This window comes from Cydia pomonella, chromosome 23 (genome assembly GCF_033807575.1).
Source record: "Cydia pomonella isolate Wapato2018A chromosome 23, ilCydPomo1, whole genome shotgun sequence".
NCBI classification, from domain to species: domain Eukaryota; kingdom Metazoa; phylum Arthropoda; class Insecta; order Lepidoptera; family Tortricidae; genus Cydia; species Cydia pomonella.
This window is the reverse complement of record NC_084725.1, coordinates 23459-41401: the sequence shown is the minus strand read 5'-3', so window position 1 is coordinate 41401 and position 17943 is coordinate 23459. Positions and strand designations below refer to the sequence as shown.

Here is a 17943-nt window from a genome sequence, read left to right as displayed (position 1 = left end):
GAATTGTCAAACGTCAACTTTTCACAGAGTGACCGCAAGATGTATGGAGCTGTACAGCGCCATCTCGTTTACCTGTCAAAATCGTAGCACGAAATTGTCTTAGATTTTACGCATCTTAATCAGTGTATATTTGTTCTCGAGTCATGCATGTATTCTATGTATTTAAGCTTAACTGGTAGATAAAGTACTAAGGGTTTGTTTCGCACTCTTAACAAAGTATTCATAACAGGCCTTTGCGTCTATTGCAGACGATTTAAGCATTGCTGTTTAGACAACGGGTTTGGGGACTGTGGAGGCCGAGGCGTGAGCGGCTCGACCTCCCACATTTTTGGCAGAAATCTCATGCCACCTGAGGTTCCAGTCCCGTTTGCTTTTTGCGACACCTTCTGCTATCTAACTTAATAAACCAGGCTTGGTCGCATTGCCTTCTCGCCTCCACAACACGCTCGATCCATCCATCACGGTCTTCAGCTAAGGTTTCAGATACCATAAAACAATTATGACGCCGTAGAGCGCCATCAAATTCAGCTGACACGGACGCACGATTTTTAGGGTTCAAAAAGGTACAAAATGAATCGTTATGGTGCGACTCTGTCCGTCCGTCCGTCTGTCACATTGCTAAATATCTCGAGAGCTACTTAAGCTATCGATGGTTAATATACTAAACCTATGTTCATAACTCAAGCGGGACACATTGCACGTTACGATAGCTCAAGATGGGCGAAGAGTCACGGAATGGTGACGGACACTCGGGGCGCCCGCTCGAGCGCTCGAGTTGATGACATAGAGAAAACTGCCGGCATGGGGTGGCATTATCTAGCCCAAGATCGAGATGCATGGCAAAAACTGGAGGAGGCCTATACCCTATACCCATAAGGGGATCCCAAAATAAACAAAAAATGAAAAATAAGAATTCTCACGTACAATAATATTTTATTAACTATGTTTTTAGGGTTCCGTAGCCAAATGGCAAAAAACGGAACCCTTATAGATTCGTCATTTATTTATTATTATTATTATTTATCATGTCATGTCAGTCTGTCTGTCCGATTCTGTCACAGCCACTTTTTTCCGAAACTATAAGAGCTATACTGTTCAAACTTAGTAAGTGGATGTATTCTATGAACCGCATTAAGATGTTCACACAAAAATAGAAAAAAAAAACAATAAATTTTGGGGGTTCCCCATACTTAGAACTAAAACTCAAAAAATCTTTTTTCATCAAACCCATACATGTGGGGTATCTATGGATAGGTCTTCAAAAATGATATTGAGGTTTCTAATATCATTTTTTTCTAAAATGAATAGTTTGCGCGAGAGACACTTCCAAAGTGGTAAAATGTGTGTCCCCCCCCCCCCCGTAACTTCTAAAATAACAGAATGAAAAAACTAAAAAAAATATATGATATACATTGTCATGCAAACTTCCACCGAAAATTGGTTTGAACGAGATCTAGTAAGTAGTTTTTTAGGTTTCTAATATCATTTTTTTCTAAACTGAATAGTTTGCGCGAGAGACACTTCTAAAGTGAAAAAATGTGTGTCCCCCCCCCCCCCCCCCCCCCCCCCCCCCCTGTAACTTCTATAAAAACAGAATGAAAAATCTAAAAAAAATATATGATATACATTACTATGCAAACTTCCACCGAAAATTGGTTTGAACGAGATCTAGTGAGTTGATGGCAACCCTGGCTGTCAAAGAATCAGCAGCTGATTTTGCTAGGTCCCTTTTAATTATTCTATATTTAATTATATTTCATGTAATATTAAGCCATTTTGGTGTGAATTAAATAGTTTTAGTGTTAATTTTAATGTATACATAATAAGTGAAGTGCTTTAGTGACGTTTACAAGTGTCTTGTAATATCTTAAATTTGTAGCCGTTGTAGGTTATAAATTTAAATTTGTGTTCGTCTCGGTATATTTTCTATGTTTTTATCGCTATTTATTACCAATTTTGTTTGTATTACAGCGTAGTAAATCATTGTACAGAGTCAGAACACAGTGTAGGCATAGTGAAACGTCACTATTTCATGTAAGTACGCTCGTAATATCGCTTAGCTTGAGTAAGCAATTCCCTGGTTTGTTTTGGGTCTATCCTACTATAAAATACATTTATAATGCTAACTCGCAGAGCAGCTGCAGCGGTTCGCCAGCAGGAGGCTGACAAACTCCAAATTACCTTGCTGGAATTAAAAAAATCCAAGGAATTGTGTGCTCAATTGCTTAGTGAAAGAGAGGATAGTGAAAAGGAACTATTATTATCACTTAATAGTATAGAGAAGTTAAAGAAGGAACTATGTTCTTTAGAAAATGTTTACAATGATGTAAATTCAGAGCGGGCCCGGCTCCAGGAGACGGTTGACAAGTTTACTGAGTGTAGTGCAGCATATGAACAGGCCTTGACAGACATCAACTCATTAGAGAGAGCACTGCACGACGCCCACGAGCAAATCTACGAGCTACAGGAGGCCCAAAATATTGCTGCAGCGGCACACACTCAAAACTTATTTGAGGAACTGGTCCGGCCCGACTCACAGTTGGTTGCCGCTCCAATTGAAAACCCTGTTGTTAGTATAGATTTAATCAATGAATCCACCACACCAAGACTAGTAAATTGCAGCGGAAACAAACTCAAAAAATATATTAAATTAAATAGAATGATTAAAAAAAACCAGAGATTATCAAAAATGAATAAATTGTTTTTTAAGAAATTGAGATTTTGTAAAATTAATGTTAATTTAGTGGATAAGTTAGACTTGTATTCTGTTCAATTAGAACATAGTAAACTACAGTATGAAACTGACACACAGATTTTAAAATCAAAAGTTCAGAGTTTGGAGGATTCTATACAATCCCTAGAAACAATAAATGAGAGTTCGAAAAAGGTGATTAATGAATATTCTTTAGCCATGGATGATTTAATATCCCAGATTAAGCACAATTCAGAGCGGTTTGAGTCGCTGACCAATGCCCAGTCATGTGCATGTAAGCAAGCGACTGGACATTTGTTGACCAGTGTACTCGATCCAAGCCTGTGTGACAGTTTACCAGAACAGCAAATAAATGATAATAGCTCCTTCCACACTCCACAACAAAGCACACCTAAACCTAATATTATTATGTATTGTGATGAAATTGGGAGCAATATGAGCTCATTTTTAAACTATCACCTAAAGGGACTTAGTACAATCAGCAATTGTCTGCCTCACAGTAGCTTTGAAAATATCTTAAAACAAATTTTAAATGACAGTAATATTAATTCTAAGACAACACTGCTAATTCTTATGGGTAATAGGGGAAATGTGAACAAAAATAATTTACTTAAATACTTTGAACAGTTAAATTCACTTGCAGTGCATGAAATTATTATTTTCACATTCCCCTATTGTGAGCAAATGTCAGAGGCAGAAAATAACATTAGACATAAGTTGAATATATCTCTATATAATCTTTGTACATATAGTAGTAAGTTTATCATAATTGACACTAACAAATTTGTTAGTAAATACCATATGCCTATGGTGTTTTTGACTAAAGGTAAGTGTTACCTTTCAAATTATTACAAGAGACAAATAGCTTTATCGCTATCCTATTTACTTGACATTTCTGCCAAGAATTTGGCAGACAACTCTGCTCCTATTGAGCAGCCCAATGTGAGCTTGGAATTGGTTCCAGTCATAACCAATGATTTAAACTAGCTGTTAAGACAAAAGATTCTGTCTCTGGCAATTTAGTTTTAAATAAATATAATGAAAAATACTGTAAACATGGAAAGTATATCCACCTGGTGCATCAAAACATTCAATGTATTAGAGGAAAAGATTTACAGATTGAACTTTTTATGAACGATTTTTATGTTGATATTTTATGTATTACTGAACATTGGTTAACAAATAATGAATTAATGCCTCAATTTAATAATCATCAGGTGGGAAGTTCGTTCACCAGAATTAGTTCCATACATGGTGGGTCGTTAATTATATTAAATAGTCAGTTAAAATTTAAGGAACGTAAGGATATTGTATCCATGTCTGTTGAACGGACTATAGAACTAAGTGCAGTAGAATTGGAGCAATTTATTGTTGTCTGTGTGTATAGGCCGCCATTAAGTAATTTTGAAATATTTGAAAGTGTAATGGATTCTGTGCTACTTAAAATATCATCTTCTAGTAAGAAATTATTTATATGCGGCGACTTTAATGTAAATATTTTGGAAAATTCAACAATGTCTTGTAGATTGTTGAATCTATTCAAATCTGGTAATCTCAACCACATGTTTATGGAGCCTACTAGAGTGACTGCTACTAGTGCAACCTGTATAGATAATATTTTCACTGATATTGTTCCTATTACTAAAAAAGTTATCAGTAATTTAGAATCAGACCACTTAGGTCAATTAATGGTATTTGAGACATTAAGGAAAAATACTTTGAGAAAACAAATAACTTTTGTACCAGTAACCTCGGACCGCGTAGAAAGAATGAAGCAAAGTCTAGTTCAGGCGCTACCCTTTTTGTCTTCCGATATGGGTCCAAATAGTATGTATAATTCATTCTTTCACACTTTTATGGATCATTATAATGCGATATTTACTTCAAAATCGGTCGTAGTTAGTGGTGCATCAGTTTTTAGTGAGTGGGCTACTGCGGACTTACATCAACGAAGACGTGCACTGTATGCCTTGTATGAGGAACGGCGGTTTAACACGAGTGATGAATTTAAAGAACATGTCAAGCAATATTCGAAAAAGTTTAAAATAGATTGTCATATAGCTAAGCGAAATTATCTAAGTCAAAGAATAAAAAATAGTACCAACATTATTAAAGCAACCTGGAAAGTAATCAATGTGGAGACTGGTCGCTCGAAACACAGAGTGAATGATTTTAAACTAAATATTGATAACAAAATTATAGATTCCAATTTAGAAGTAGCTACAGAATTTGAAAATTTTTTCACTGACGTACCAGTTTTCACAACTAAGGATTTAAATTCATCACCCTCATCTGCTGTTACTCTATTAAAAGATAACGCTCCAGAGTGTTGTGGAGATTTTCATTTTGAACGTGTTTGTACCTCCGATGTAGTAAAGGCGTTTAATTCGGTTAATGTCAAAAAAACGAATGACCTCTGGGGAGTCTCTGTCCATGCTGTCAAATCCTTAGTAGAAATTATAGCGCCTGACTTAGTAATTATATTTAACAACAGTGTTGATTGCGGCGAGTTTCCTGATTTAATGAAACATAGTAAAATAACTCCTTTATTTAAATCGGGTAGCAACTCTGACCCCACTAACTTTAGACCGATATCTGTGCTACCAACGTTCAGTAAGATTTTTGAAAAATTAATTCTTTCTCAATTAGTACGACATTTTAACGTCAATAATTTAATGCATAATAAGCAGTTTGGTTTTACTCGGGGTCGCTCGACAACCGATGCTGGTGTTGAGCTAATTAAGCATATCTTCGATGCCTGGGAGGAGTCACGAGATGCTATAGGTATCTTCTGTGATTTGTCTAAGGCCTTCGACTGCGTTTGTCATGAAACATTAATCAGGAAACTACACTATTATGGAGTTAGAGGAGCGGCACTGGATTTACTTAAGTCCTACTTAAATGGTAGAATACAAAGGGTCGATGTGAATGGACAGCGATCACCGGGGTCATTGGTCTCTATGGGTGTACCACAGGGGTCAATATTGGGACCTTTCCTGTTCCTTATCTACATAAATGACTTGCCATTCCTTGTAAAGACCCACCATGATATAGTATTGTTTGCAGACGACACTTCACTTATTTTCAAAGTCAAACGACAGCAACAAGCTTACAATGATGTAAACGATGCTATTTCTAAAGTAGTAAATTGGTTCAATGTTAATAATTTATTGTTAAATGAGAATAAGACTAAATGTATTAAGTTTGTCACTAGTAATGTAAGGCATGTACAAACAAGTGTCATTGTGAAGGATGAGGAATTGGTATTAGTTGATAGTACAGTTTTTCTTGGTATAACTTTAGATTCTAAACTCCAGTGGGGTCCCCATATTGCTACTCTTTCGAATAGACTGAGTTCTGCAGCTTTTGCAGTAAGCAAAATCCGTCAGTTAACTGATGTCAAAACAGCTCGATTAGTATATTTTAGTTACTTCCATAGCATTATGTCATATGGTATTTTACTGTGGGGTGGTGCTTCAGAGATAAATACCATTTTTGTTCTGCAGAAGAGGGCTATTCGAGCAATATATAAAATGAACCATAGAGACTCACTGAGAGATAAATTTAAGGAAATTGACATCATGACAGTGCACTGTCAATACATTTATGAGAATATTCTGTATGTGCATAAAAATATTGCCGATTTTAAGAAAAATTGTGACATTCATAATATTAATACTAGAAATAAACATAAGCTCGCCGTGCCCTTCACTCGGCTCCATAAAATTAAAAAATCATTCATGGGTAATTGTGTGAGATTTTATAATAAACTTCCAAACCATATTACTGAGTTACAGAAATTAATAAATTAATAAATTTAAGAATCATGTAAAGCGTAAACTTATTTCTAAAGCTTATTATACCACACAAGACTACATGAATGATAAAACAACGTGGGATTAATTGTGATTCGAAATGATTAATTATTTATTATATTTGAATAATGATGATGAAATGGATATTCCAATGCATGTATTTCCTTTGTTGTTTTTATTATATTTGTTTGACATTTAGAATTTATTCTAGAAACAATCTAGACTAGTATTTTTTATACATTTTTTTTGTATGACTGTATTTTGTGAAAGTTTTAGTATTAAATTTGATCTATGAATTATATTCATTAGTATTATATATGGAATAATATTTACAACATCAATAAATTGCTCTGATAATTAGATTAAGATAATTATATGTAATACTGTCTTACTATTCATAAGTGCTTGTTGCTAGGCCTACATGAATAAAGTATATTTGAATTGAATTGAATTGAATTGAGTAGTTTTTTTTTTAATACGTCATAAAATAAAATAAAATTTTTTTTCATCAAACCCATACGTGTGGGGTATCTATGGATAGGTCTTCAAAAATGATATTTAGGTTCCTAATATCATTTTTTTCCAAACTAAATAGTTTGCGCGAGAGACACTTCCAAAGTGGTAAAATGTGTGTCCAAAGTGGTAAAATGTTGAACAAGATCTAGCAAGTACATTTTTTTTAATACGTCTCAAATGGTACGGAACCCTTCATGCGCGAGTCCGACTCGCACTTGGCCGCTTTTTTATATTTGAATACAGTTTATATGTTATACCTTGGGAATGTTTAGCATGCAACACAGAAAGAAGGGGTCGCAAATAAAGGCTATTTTAGTTTATTCATGTTCATAACTATTTTATAATGTAGTACATTAGTGTTATGAGCACGCAGGCGGCTGCAGCAGCGGCGCGCGACGTGGGCAACGCTGACCCAGACACATTGGAACTGTAATTCATTTACTTTATTTTTTTTTAATTATGAAAAATGCCCAATATAAAGAGGGGACTAAATTTCAGTCTAGTTACTAGGTCAAGTGGGGTATCATTTGAAAAATTGAACATTACAAAAAAAAAAATTGTTCATATAGAGAACAAAAAAAATTGCTTATGAAGGAAAATGTGAAAAAAATACCCCCCCCCCCCCCCCCTTATCTCCGAAGTTTACCATAATGAAATTTTGAGATAATAATAATATTATCATAAATATTACAAGGAAAATAAAAGCAGACCTCTATAGGGAGTGTGCATGAACTACAGGAGGCAGCACAGGAGCCGTCAGATTTTTGGCGCGAGGCGTAAATGTGATGTTTATTGTTCCGATGTAACCCACAAGATGGCAGAACCTACTATGCACAAGAAAACACGTGACGTGTACATGTGCATGTTTATGGTTCCTATTCAGGCCACAAGATGGCAGACCCTCCAACGCGCACGGTCCCTATCTCGATAACTGTTTTTTTATCAGCAAAAAAGCTATTATTACTACAACTGCTCTGTCGTCGTAATGAGTAATAAGTACTTCTAGTTTTTAAGTTCCTGACACAGGTATTTCTTACCTACTAGGAAGACCCAACCTTGTTTGTCATATGTGTACCCAACATTTATGAAATAAATCATTTTCATTTTTCAAAATCATTTTATAATTTTATTTGCATTTTAATCCCGTTTGCAGGTGTTTATATACTCGTATACTTGAAATGTCTATGAGATTACACTAAAGACTCCTTCTTTCAAATAAAACAATAATTGTTGAAATCGGTATACATGAAGAATTATCCCTGAAAAACCAACATACATACAGGTTGCGCAAATTATTTAGCCAATTTACCCATAGATGGCGCTGTACACAAATATTGTTAGTATACTTCTGATCAAGTCTTTCGTGATTATAGTTACATGAGAAAATTGAATGTTTGTACGGAACCCTCGGTGCGCGAGATAAACAAACTCGCACTTGACCGGTTTTTTTTTTTTTCAAATAAAAGTAAAATTTTTGAAATTGTTTCACATGACAAATAAAAATCGAGTGCTATTGCATGTCTTTCAGAAAAAATCAAAAATAAATTTCATTTTATATTATGTTAATAGCATTATTATAACTAGAATTATATAGCTTTATAAGAGAGAGAAGAGCAGGCTCCCAACACAAGCTGGTTTTGCTTACAGGAAGGCATCCTCAATGAGACGGCCTCTGTCGTTTGGTGTCCCTACGAGACAACATATGTCTTACAACTGGAAAAAGTACAGAAAGTGTTCTTGCGCTTCCTATACAAAAAAATGTACGGGTATTACCCATTCCTTTATCCTACCAAGTTTTTGTTGGGAATGATGGGATTTAACTCCCTAGAGGTAAGACGCAGCTCAGCACTTCTCACTACAATCTGTAATATCTTACGCGGTGACTCTGACTGTGTCGAGTTAACAACACAAGTAGTGCGTCTGTTTGTCCCAACACCTTCTAGATTTGAGTTTCGGCCTCGTAATCGCTGTCTTTTATCTGTGCCGGGTTCCCGAACTGTGTCGCGCAGGAACGCTCCTTTTGTTCGAGCTTTACGCAGCTTGAATTCACTCCTCGCATCAGCGCCTGAATGTGATGTGTTTGCAAGTAGATGGATGTCAGTGCGTGATGAATGTCTGAGGTTCAGCGAGATGATGGATATTCGTCCCTCCTCTGTGTTATAAGTGTCACCTGTATTCTAATTAGTATTTTGATGTTTCATGTCAACTCTTTCCAATTATACATGTCTAGATTGTCTAGGTTCAATATGTAATTTCACAGTGCTTTAGTTTTAACTGTTATACTGTGTTAATTAAAATGAATAAATAAAATAAAATAAAATAAAAAAATCCCTTAGCTTATATTTACCGTGTACGTTACAAAAATAAAGAATTTATTATTATTATTTCATACAAAAAGCTACACTCCGTCACATTTTTGGGGACAAAAACAAGAATGAAAAGACGAAGAAAAAAATCATAAATTCGGTAACATTTCAAACTATGGAAGGTGGAGGGTAAGGAATACAATCTCCATAGGCAGAACTGTTGCTAAAGTGTCCAGCTGTCAGCTATAAATAATACTTCCATACCTCTCCAGAGTAGCTGAGAACCTAGGCGTTATTGACGGAGTGAAGTGCGCTGTCTATGATTTGATTTTTGAAGTGAAATCTCGATCTTTTTCGAGTAAGTGTGATGAAACTGATGAAAAATAAATAATACTCCAATTTTTCACTTCATTACCACATGATATGTGCTTACCATACTTTTACATATCTTCTAAGATCATTAGCTCTTTGAAACTTTAAATATTACCTAGAGTCGGACGAAGATAAGTTGGCAGCGATTTTGATAGCCCAGACGGTGCAAGTGTTATTTTAAACGTCAAATTTCTATGAAATTATGACGTTTACTTGACACTTGCACAGGCTGGGCCATAGTGATTATATGCTCTTTGGGCTGGGCTAGCTGCTATCTTAGCTTGGTCTGACTCTACCAAAGATAATGCAATTTTGTTGGTAGCGCCATCTCTTTAATACAACGTACATTGCTATACATACATAGATGGTAGATGTGCTATATCCTATAGATGTGCGTGAGGGACAGAACATACGCAATGTGACAAAATTAAAAACACGTTTGACACATCCCTGACAAGATACCAAAAACAACCTACGTAATTTGGTCGGGTTATTTGTTGGCAACCATAAACCATACTAAAATCACAGATATATTGATTGAGTAAGATCACAGAATAAGTAACAAAAACTTTATAAATTCTTTCAATGAAAACTATAGCGAATATGATCGGTGCAGCCCCTTTTGAGTTAGTGCAAACAGTTTCCTCTTCTTAACAAAAAGACGTACAAAGCGCAGCGAAGGTATACTCTCTGCTCGCTTGCAATGTACATAATACTTACTAATGGCCCCCGTTTAGCCTATTTTGACAAAATGGTAACTACGGAACCCTACACTGCGCATCAATACACAATGTGCTATAATTTACATACATAATGAAGTGAATACAATCGTGCTTGAGTCAAGCTCCTTGTTTCCTCGGCTTTTCCGTTCGCGAATGTATTATGATTCCTCAACGCAATAAAGCACAGTATAGTCCTCTTGACTCTTTGAGTATCATGCTCACATCTTCTAATCCTCTATCTTCGAAATTAGTTAGAAGAGTCACCAACAAAACCCTCCCTGACTCGCCCCCACAGGTCCGTCCCATCTCCAGTCCTGTTGGCTCTCTTCGATATGATATCAGGAGACGCATGCTTCAAGTCATATGCCCATCCAATCCACGCGAACATATCGATAAATCTCGTTGTAAGATTTAAACAATTATTCTCAAGTTCGGCCGCTCGGTAATCGAAGGGGAACACATGGTGGAAGTTATGGAATCCCTCGCCAAGTGTGATGAAGCTTACAGGTAGGTTTTGTGTAGGCATGATGCGCTTATCATAAGGCCTGTAGCCATGCTCGTGGGCGGCGCTGTTGGTGGTGAAGAAGGCGTGCCAGACGGCGAGTACGCGGAGCACAGACACGTGATGCGCCGTGTTCAGAGTCTCCTGCCAGAAGTAAGTTGGTATGAGCGCAGGTAACACGAATGCGAGTGAGGTGGTGAGGTAGAAGCTGTACCTGGAACAAGAAGATTCGTCTCAATGTAACCTTCAGGCAAGCCGAAACATTTCTGCTTATCGATTCTAAAGGCCAATAAGTTTAGTTTCTGGCAGAAGTGAGGTCATCAAATACAATGGTTACCTACCCTTTACGAGTAGTTACTGTGAATTTATGAAGCATAGAGCCAAAAACGTCTGAAATAGCTAACACTGCTTATTGGATGGTGCGGTGCTCTGATATCGGATGAAGATGGCAAGATATCATGGTGATCCCCATACTTATTCTTTTTGAACGTGCAACACGGAGTTCTTCCATGCACCCCTCCGTTAACCCTCTTCCCTTGTAGATAGCTTGCAGCTTCCTCGCCGACTTACTTGTTCTGGTAGAGCAGCACGGGGTTCTGGTACAGATCGTCCACATCTATCCCCTTCCCTTTGGTAATGGCTTGCGGGTGTTTGCGCACCAGTAGCCAGCCGATGTGCGCGAAGAAGAACCCGCGCGCCGGGTTGTACGGGTCCGCATCCGTGTCGCTGAACTTATGGTGGGCCCTAGGAAAATACAATGTAAACTAAAATAGACGCCATATACGAAAGAAAAAGTGAGTGCCTGGTTGGGATCGAAACAGAGTCTTCTGCGTTCGCGGCACACCCCGCAACTACTAGGCAACTGACGACGCTGCGTTCAACGTCCCAGATCTGTTAGCCACTGGAGGTCTCGAGCACTTTTTCTTTCGTACTAAAAAAAAGTGACTCATCAGTACTGAAGGGCTTACTGCAATTGGTTAATATTTCTCATTTACTTAAACATGTTTGTGAACTCGACTTTACGTGTGGTCCCGAGCTAAGCGGAGTGCCGAGTGCTGGTAGGCGAGACTCTAGGACATAATCAGTAGACCTGCAGCGGCAGGGTCGCCTCGTAGGAGGGTGTACCTGTGGTCCCGAGCGAAGCGAAGTGCCGAGTGCTGGTAGGCGAGGCTCTGGAAGAGCATGAGCAACACTTGCAACGGCAGAGTCGCCTTGTACGAACGATGCGCCCACAGCCGGTGCGCGCCCGCCGTGATGCCCAGCATCGCGCACATATAGAGTATGACATCTGGAAATGTCGTAAAATTGTACATGTATACTAATTGCGCCAACTGGTCATATCTTAAACCTTTTTAGGGTTCAGTACCAAAAAGGTACCCTTATGGTGCGACTCCGTCCGTTCGTCCGTCCGTCTATCACATCGCCAAATATGTCAAGAACCACTTAAGCTACCTATCGAATTGAAATTTGGAATAGTTGTGAACAACGCTAACCCAGACACATTGAAAGTATTTATGCATATTATTATTCATTATAAGCCTATACGGTGTCCCACTGGGCAAAGGCCTCCCCCTCGATTTCCACTCGTCTCGGTTTTGAGCAATCTCCGGCCAGCCGTTGAGATATGCGCCCAGGTCGTCCCGCCATCTCCGTCTGGGCCTACCCGAGATCCTCGCCCGTCTTGCGGCACCCATACCGTGGTTATTTTGGCCCCCCTCTGTGGGTGCATGCGGCAGACATGGCCGGCCCAGTCCCATTTCAGCTTGGCGGTCTTAGCTCCAACATCAGTAATGTGTGTTTTCGAGCGCAGCGTAGAGTTACGGATTCGGTCAATCAGTTTTACTCCTAGTATGCTGCGCTCCATAGCTCTTTGGCAAACCTTCAATTTAGTCTTTTACGCCTCGGTGAGTGACCACGTCTGAGCACCGTAGGTTAGGACAGGCAGAATGCACATGTCGACGAGTTTCCGTTTTAAGGTCAGAGGAAGGTGGCCCTTCATCAGCTCCTTCATAGACCAATAGCTTCTCCACGCTTTTTGGATCCGTCTTTCGACTTCTTTGTCCTGTCTATGGCTGAAGGAGACTAATTGGCCCAGATACGGGTACGGGTATTGAAAGTATTATTATTTTATTTCCTTTTTGGGTAACTATGGAAAATGCCCAATGTGTGAAGAGGGGACAAATTTTAGAATTCTAGTGACTAGGTCAAGAGTGGTATCATTTAAAAGAGCTCCAATGGTACATTCCAAAACATTATTTTCTTTATTTTGCGTAGTGAACAAAGATTGATTTATGGAAGAAAATGTAAAAAAAATACCAAACCCCCTCTTCCCCCCCGAATTACGAAATTTAATTTAACAATTACGAAATTTTTACATAATATTTACAATTGCTATAAATTTTACAGGAAAAATATTATCTGACCTCTATCTTGGTAAATTTTGTTTAAATTCAGTTTACAATTTAACCAACTTTACGTGTGTTTATTACACTTGATATTTCTATGAGATTACATTAAATACACCTTTTTTCAAATAAAACAACAATTTTTAAAATCGGTTCACATGATAGAGAACTATCCTCGAAAAACCAACATATGTGCATTACATCACGCAAATTAGTTAGACAATTTGCCGATAGATAGGCGCTGTGTACACAATTATGCTTAGTATAAGTACTTCTGATCAAAATTCTTTCGCCTTTATACGAGATAATTCAAAGTTTGTACGAAACCCTCGGTGCGCGAGTAAAACGAACTCGCACTTGGCCGGTTTTTATTTTGTATAAGCACTCCCAGCGAACGTTCACAGTATGTGCTTGAAAGATGTATACGGTGCTAAATCACTTTCGTTAGGTATGTACGAGTCACTTCTAATAGAACATCGAACTAGCTCTACCAAATACATTTACTGTACTCTCGTATTCACGGCATTCGGGCTAAGCTAATACTTACTAAAGAAAATCGTAGCCCATTTAGCATAAAAGACACACAGATAGAGTCCGTAGATTCCGCTTAAATGCCAGAACAGCATTGTGGCTACAGCGGGATACACCAGAGAGTGCCGTCGAGAGGCGGCCTGCGGCGCCAGAACCGAGGCGTCTGCTAGGGAGGCATCCATTTCTTTCTCGTAAGTAGCCATTTGGCATGCTCGTCAGCAACGTGTACACTTTCTTTGCATATTTTTAGAATACTGAATACTTTTGAGGTTGCACTATTTTTATATGTCAACTAATTGTTGCTAATTTAAGGCATCTAAAATTTGGGGATAGTCTAATTGAACTTGGGTCTTCTTGTTGGGAGCAACACTTGATCTAACTGTAGCTGAACCAAAAGGAATAATGTCAGGCAACTGCCCACAGCTCTGTACAACTATGAAAAGTGAGTATTGTGTTTGTTCGCTCACGGAAGAAGTGCTATTGTTGATGTTGGGTGATAACGCACAATTAAAACTTACACCGTTATTAAAGCATTTACCGTGTACAGTTACTACTTACCTATAATAAACAAAGAGAAGCGATATTATGTTGTTCACATACTCATACACTATGAGTATGAGGTAATGTTTTTTTATGTTTTCGCTATGGAAAGTTAAAACACAAATATGACACTTGCTCGAAAAATGGATTCGTTATACTATTTCCACTCTGATATTTAACTCCCCATTCCATGAATATCGATACTTTTACTGAGCTTTATTTGACGTTCATGAACGAATTGTATTGTAATATGCCTACTTGAATAATAAACTATCTTATTTTATCTTATCTTACTTCGTCATGTATTTTTAACACATGCGTTTTACATTCCTCGTATTCGAAATGAAAAGTAGAGTGTTTAACTCGGGTGATAGGCATCATTTCAGCCTCGGACTATTGGTGCTCTGACTATTACGTTCATTACATCCATTGGTTTACAATATACTATTACACTAAGTATTTTCCTCGCGTTGGTGTGGTGAAAAATGGTGTTTTTCACTCGGTGGAAAAAATTGTTTAACCATCGTGGCTTGAAACTCTCTCTACGCTCAAGATTCCACTTTTCAAATCACTAGCGAGAGCGACGCTCTTGGTTCAATTTCGGAATCTTTCGCTTGCTCGGGTATCAATATTAGCACGAGCGGTTAAAAAACAACTTTGCCCCCTTGTAAAACAAATAACTATTATTTTTAAAAGGTGTCAAAAGTAATCTTCATTTAAGAGGAAAGGCACGGCCGTGTTTCCATACAAACGTAGTCCCCATTTTCCTCTCCGGATATTGACATAATGGAAAATATTTTTGTATAATGTGATGTATATTAATCATAGTTAAGTTGCTACAATTGACTTTTTTCGTTTTTTTGATATTGTAAGAATTAGGAGCGAAAAACAGATTTCATACAGTATTTTTTAAATGCTCTTAACTCTTATAATAATTGAAAAATCGAAAAAAATGAACGTAGAGGCATAGATGTGGTTGATATACAACAAACTGTGTCAAAATATTTTCAATAATGTAAATAATCCGGAGGAAATGGACTACGTTTGTATGATAAGGGGATTTCGCGCGGGGCCTCCACTTTTCTCAGTGTTAAGCTCAAAATACCCTTGAAGCCACAATGTTTCCAAAAGATTAGGGTGCCCGCAGAGGCTCATCTGCTTGTTTGCCACCACGACTGTAATGCAGTGAGTCCCATTATATAGGTAATGGAGTAATAAAATAGCTAATCGCTTAAACTGTTTGCTATTCAAGTGCACGAGCCTTTTGTTCTTGTGCAAGGCGTGCCGGTCGCCACGCGCCAGCGCCGCCGCAAATAGCCAAGTCCAAGTGCACCAAGGCTGCCAACATGGCTCATACACGGAGAGCCGGTAGACATTTTGGAGTAGGTTATTGGTACGTCCTTAAACTATGTTCAAAAGAGAGGTATGGGCATTGTGAATGTCATCTCGCTTTGTGTGGTAGGGCACAGCACAGCGGATGTCATTCCAGATCTAGAGCAGAGCCCAACTGGGGAAGTACCTCCACCTTACAGAAAACCGCAGCCAAATAACACTCATAGTGTTGTGTTCCTGCCGGTGAGTAAGGTTGCCTGAGCTCAAAGAGGGTGCACAGTGTTAGGTTCGGCAACGCGCATGTAACTCCTCTGGAGTTATAGGCGTACATAGGCTATGGAGACTGCTTACCATCAGGTGGGACGTATGCTTGTTTGTCACCGACGTAGTATTAAAAAAAAGTAGGTCTTGAGGCAAGTTGAAAATTTGTTGAATCATTTGTGAGAACCCTTAGACTTTTACAGATTTTTTCTTGCCCAATGCAATCTGTAATTTTTACGAGTAAAAGTTAAATATCTAGATTTTCATAAAAAATAAGCCAAACGCTTTTAAAAAAATAAGGTCCCACTTGGTAACTTCTAGTTGCCCAGTTACGGGCAGTTTAGTGGAAAGTCGCAAAATTGATCGAAAATCGTTTTTTTTACAAAAACTGATACAACATAGTCTAAAGAACATGACTATGATCTCAACGCTTAAGTGGCTATTTGTTGTCACAAATCTACACCTATCTTTTCTATTGTTATCTATTAAAAGGGACCTTATTGTCGATGACGCTTACGCCGCACTGCGTGGCGGGGCGTTGTTTATAATATGGCAGCGTTTCGTTGCATATCCTTGATAATGGCGCAAGCGCCACTGACAAAAAAGGTCCCTTTTCATAGATAATGTCACATTTTAAGCACCTTTTAAGGATCTCAAAGTTTAGTGCTCAAGGTCCCACATTGTCACTTCCTAAAAAAAGTACGATATTATATTTTTAGTCTTAGTATTATATTATCCTATTTGTTTCCTGGGCCGTGAAATGGGGTTACTTTAATGCCTGGGGTGACTTTGATAAACACTTCACTACATGGTTCAACTTAAATTACACGCTTTTATAATAGACCGCGAACCACGAACAGATTTCCATGACCAATCGCCTCCCGGGGGATAACTTGTATAGTGATGAACGGCTATATATGATGAAATCCCGTGGACGTCAGTTGCCGCTCCATTGGTGGGTTGAGGAATGGCAGCCACCAAAACAAGTAAAAAAAAGATTTAGTCATCGCCTCCTGTTTGATACTTTGCTAGATGATAGTTTAGATGCTATTGTGAATAAAAAAACGTCAGCCGGTTGTATCATGGTGGAAAGACGTCAGCTGATCACATGAACTTGAAATAGCAGACTGTGTAATAACAGTTGCACATCTAAAGGAGAAATATTCATGAGTGTTAAATAGGAGCTTGCCTCAGCATAATGTTGCAGTGTATTTAACTATTTACTACAACGCTGGCTTTCAGGCAGACCCTTGATATTTACTATCCCTTACTCGCTGTTAGTCGGAATTTGCAAAGTACCAAACAAAAGCTGGATGGCCAGGTGAACTGACCAACTAAACTGTCAATTGTAAATCAAGGGCTCAACATCAACCATATGTGACCGTCCATAAGAAAAGGGTCCTTATGGCAGTTTCTATATAGTTACGAAGATATTGACGTTTTTGTAAAATGCTTCAAAATTATCGTTTTTTTGTTGTATGCAAAATAGTAAAATATATAGACGTGTATTTGTTGCTCGGTTTCACTAGTGTACATTGAGTATTTCTATATTAAAATTGGCTTCAAAGTTTAGTAGAAAGCGCTCCTTATGGCAGACCATATAAAAGAATGATGAATCTGTTTATAAAAATTGTTTAATAAAATGTAGTTGTAACTGTACGTATGATCGGCATCGGTAAAACCTAGGTCTTACCGGTATATCCTAGGTTTTACCGTACTTCGGGCTTTTACAGTAACATATATATTAAAAGCTTTGTATTACTTATATTTTTTAGTCAAAACCTTTGTGGCCGAACTCATGTTCAGAACTCGAATTAGGTCATAAGGTTCCGTAGATTCGCCATGAAAATATAACAGTCACTTGACTTGCTAACACTGACATCACTCTTGAAATTAAACCGATATCTAAATGACGTCATTTAGTTGTC

At 37.9% G+C, this 17943-nt stretch overlaps 1 protein-coding gene across 1 annotated transcript; it reads right to left on the bottom strand.

Moving 5' to 3' along the window:
- Nucleotides 1-9364: 9364 nt before the first annotated feature.
- Nucleotides 9365-14561, bottom strand: LOC133530763 (acyl-CoA Delta(11) desaturase-like). The gene is made up of 4 exons (XM_061868825.1): nucleotides 13899-14561; nucleotides 12072-12234; nucleotides 11517-11690; nucleotides 9365-11160 (listed from the first exon to the last, which is right to left on the bottom strand). The coding sequence occupies exons 1-4, from the start codon at nucleotides 14083-14085 to the stop codon at nucleotides 10692-10694; spliced, it is 993 nt and encodes a 330-aa protein (XP_061724809.1). The 5' UTR covers nucleotides 14086-14561; the 3' UTR covers nucleotides 9365-10691.
- Between the last annotated feature and the right edge of the window lie 3382 nt (nucleotides 14562-17943).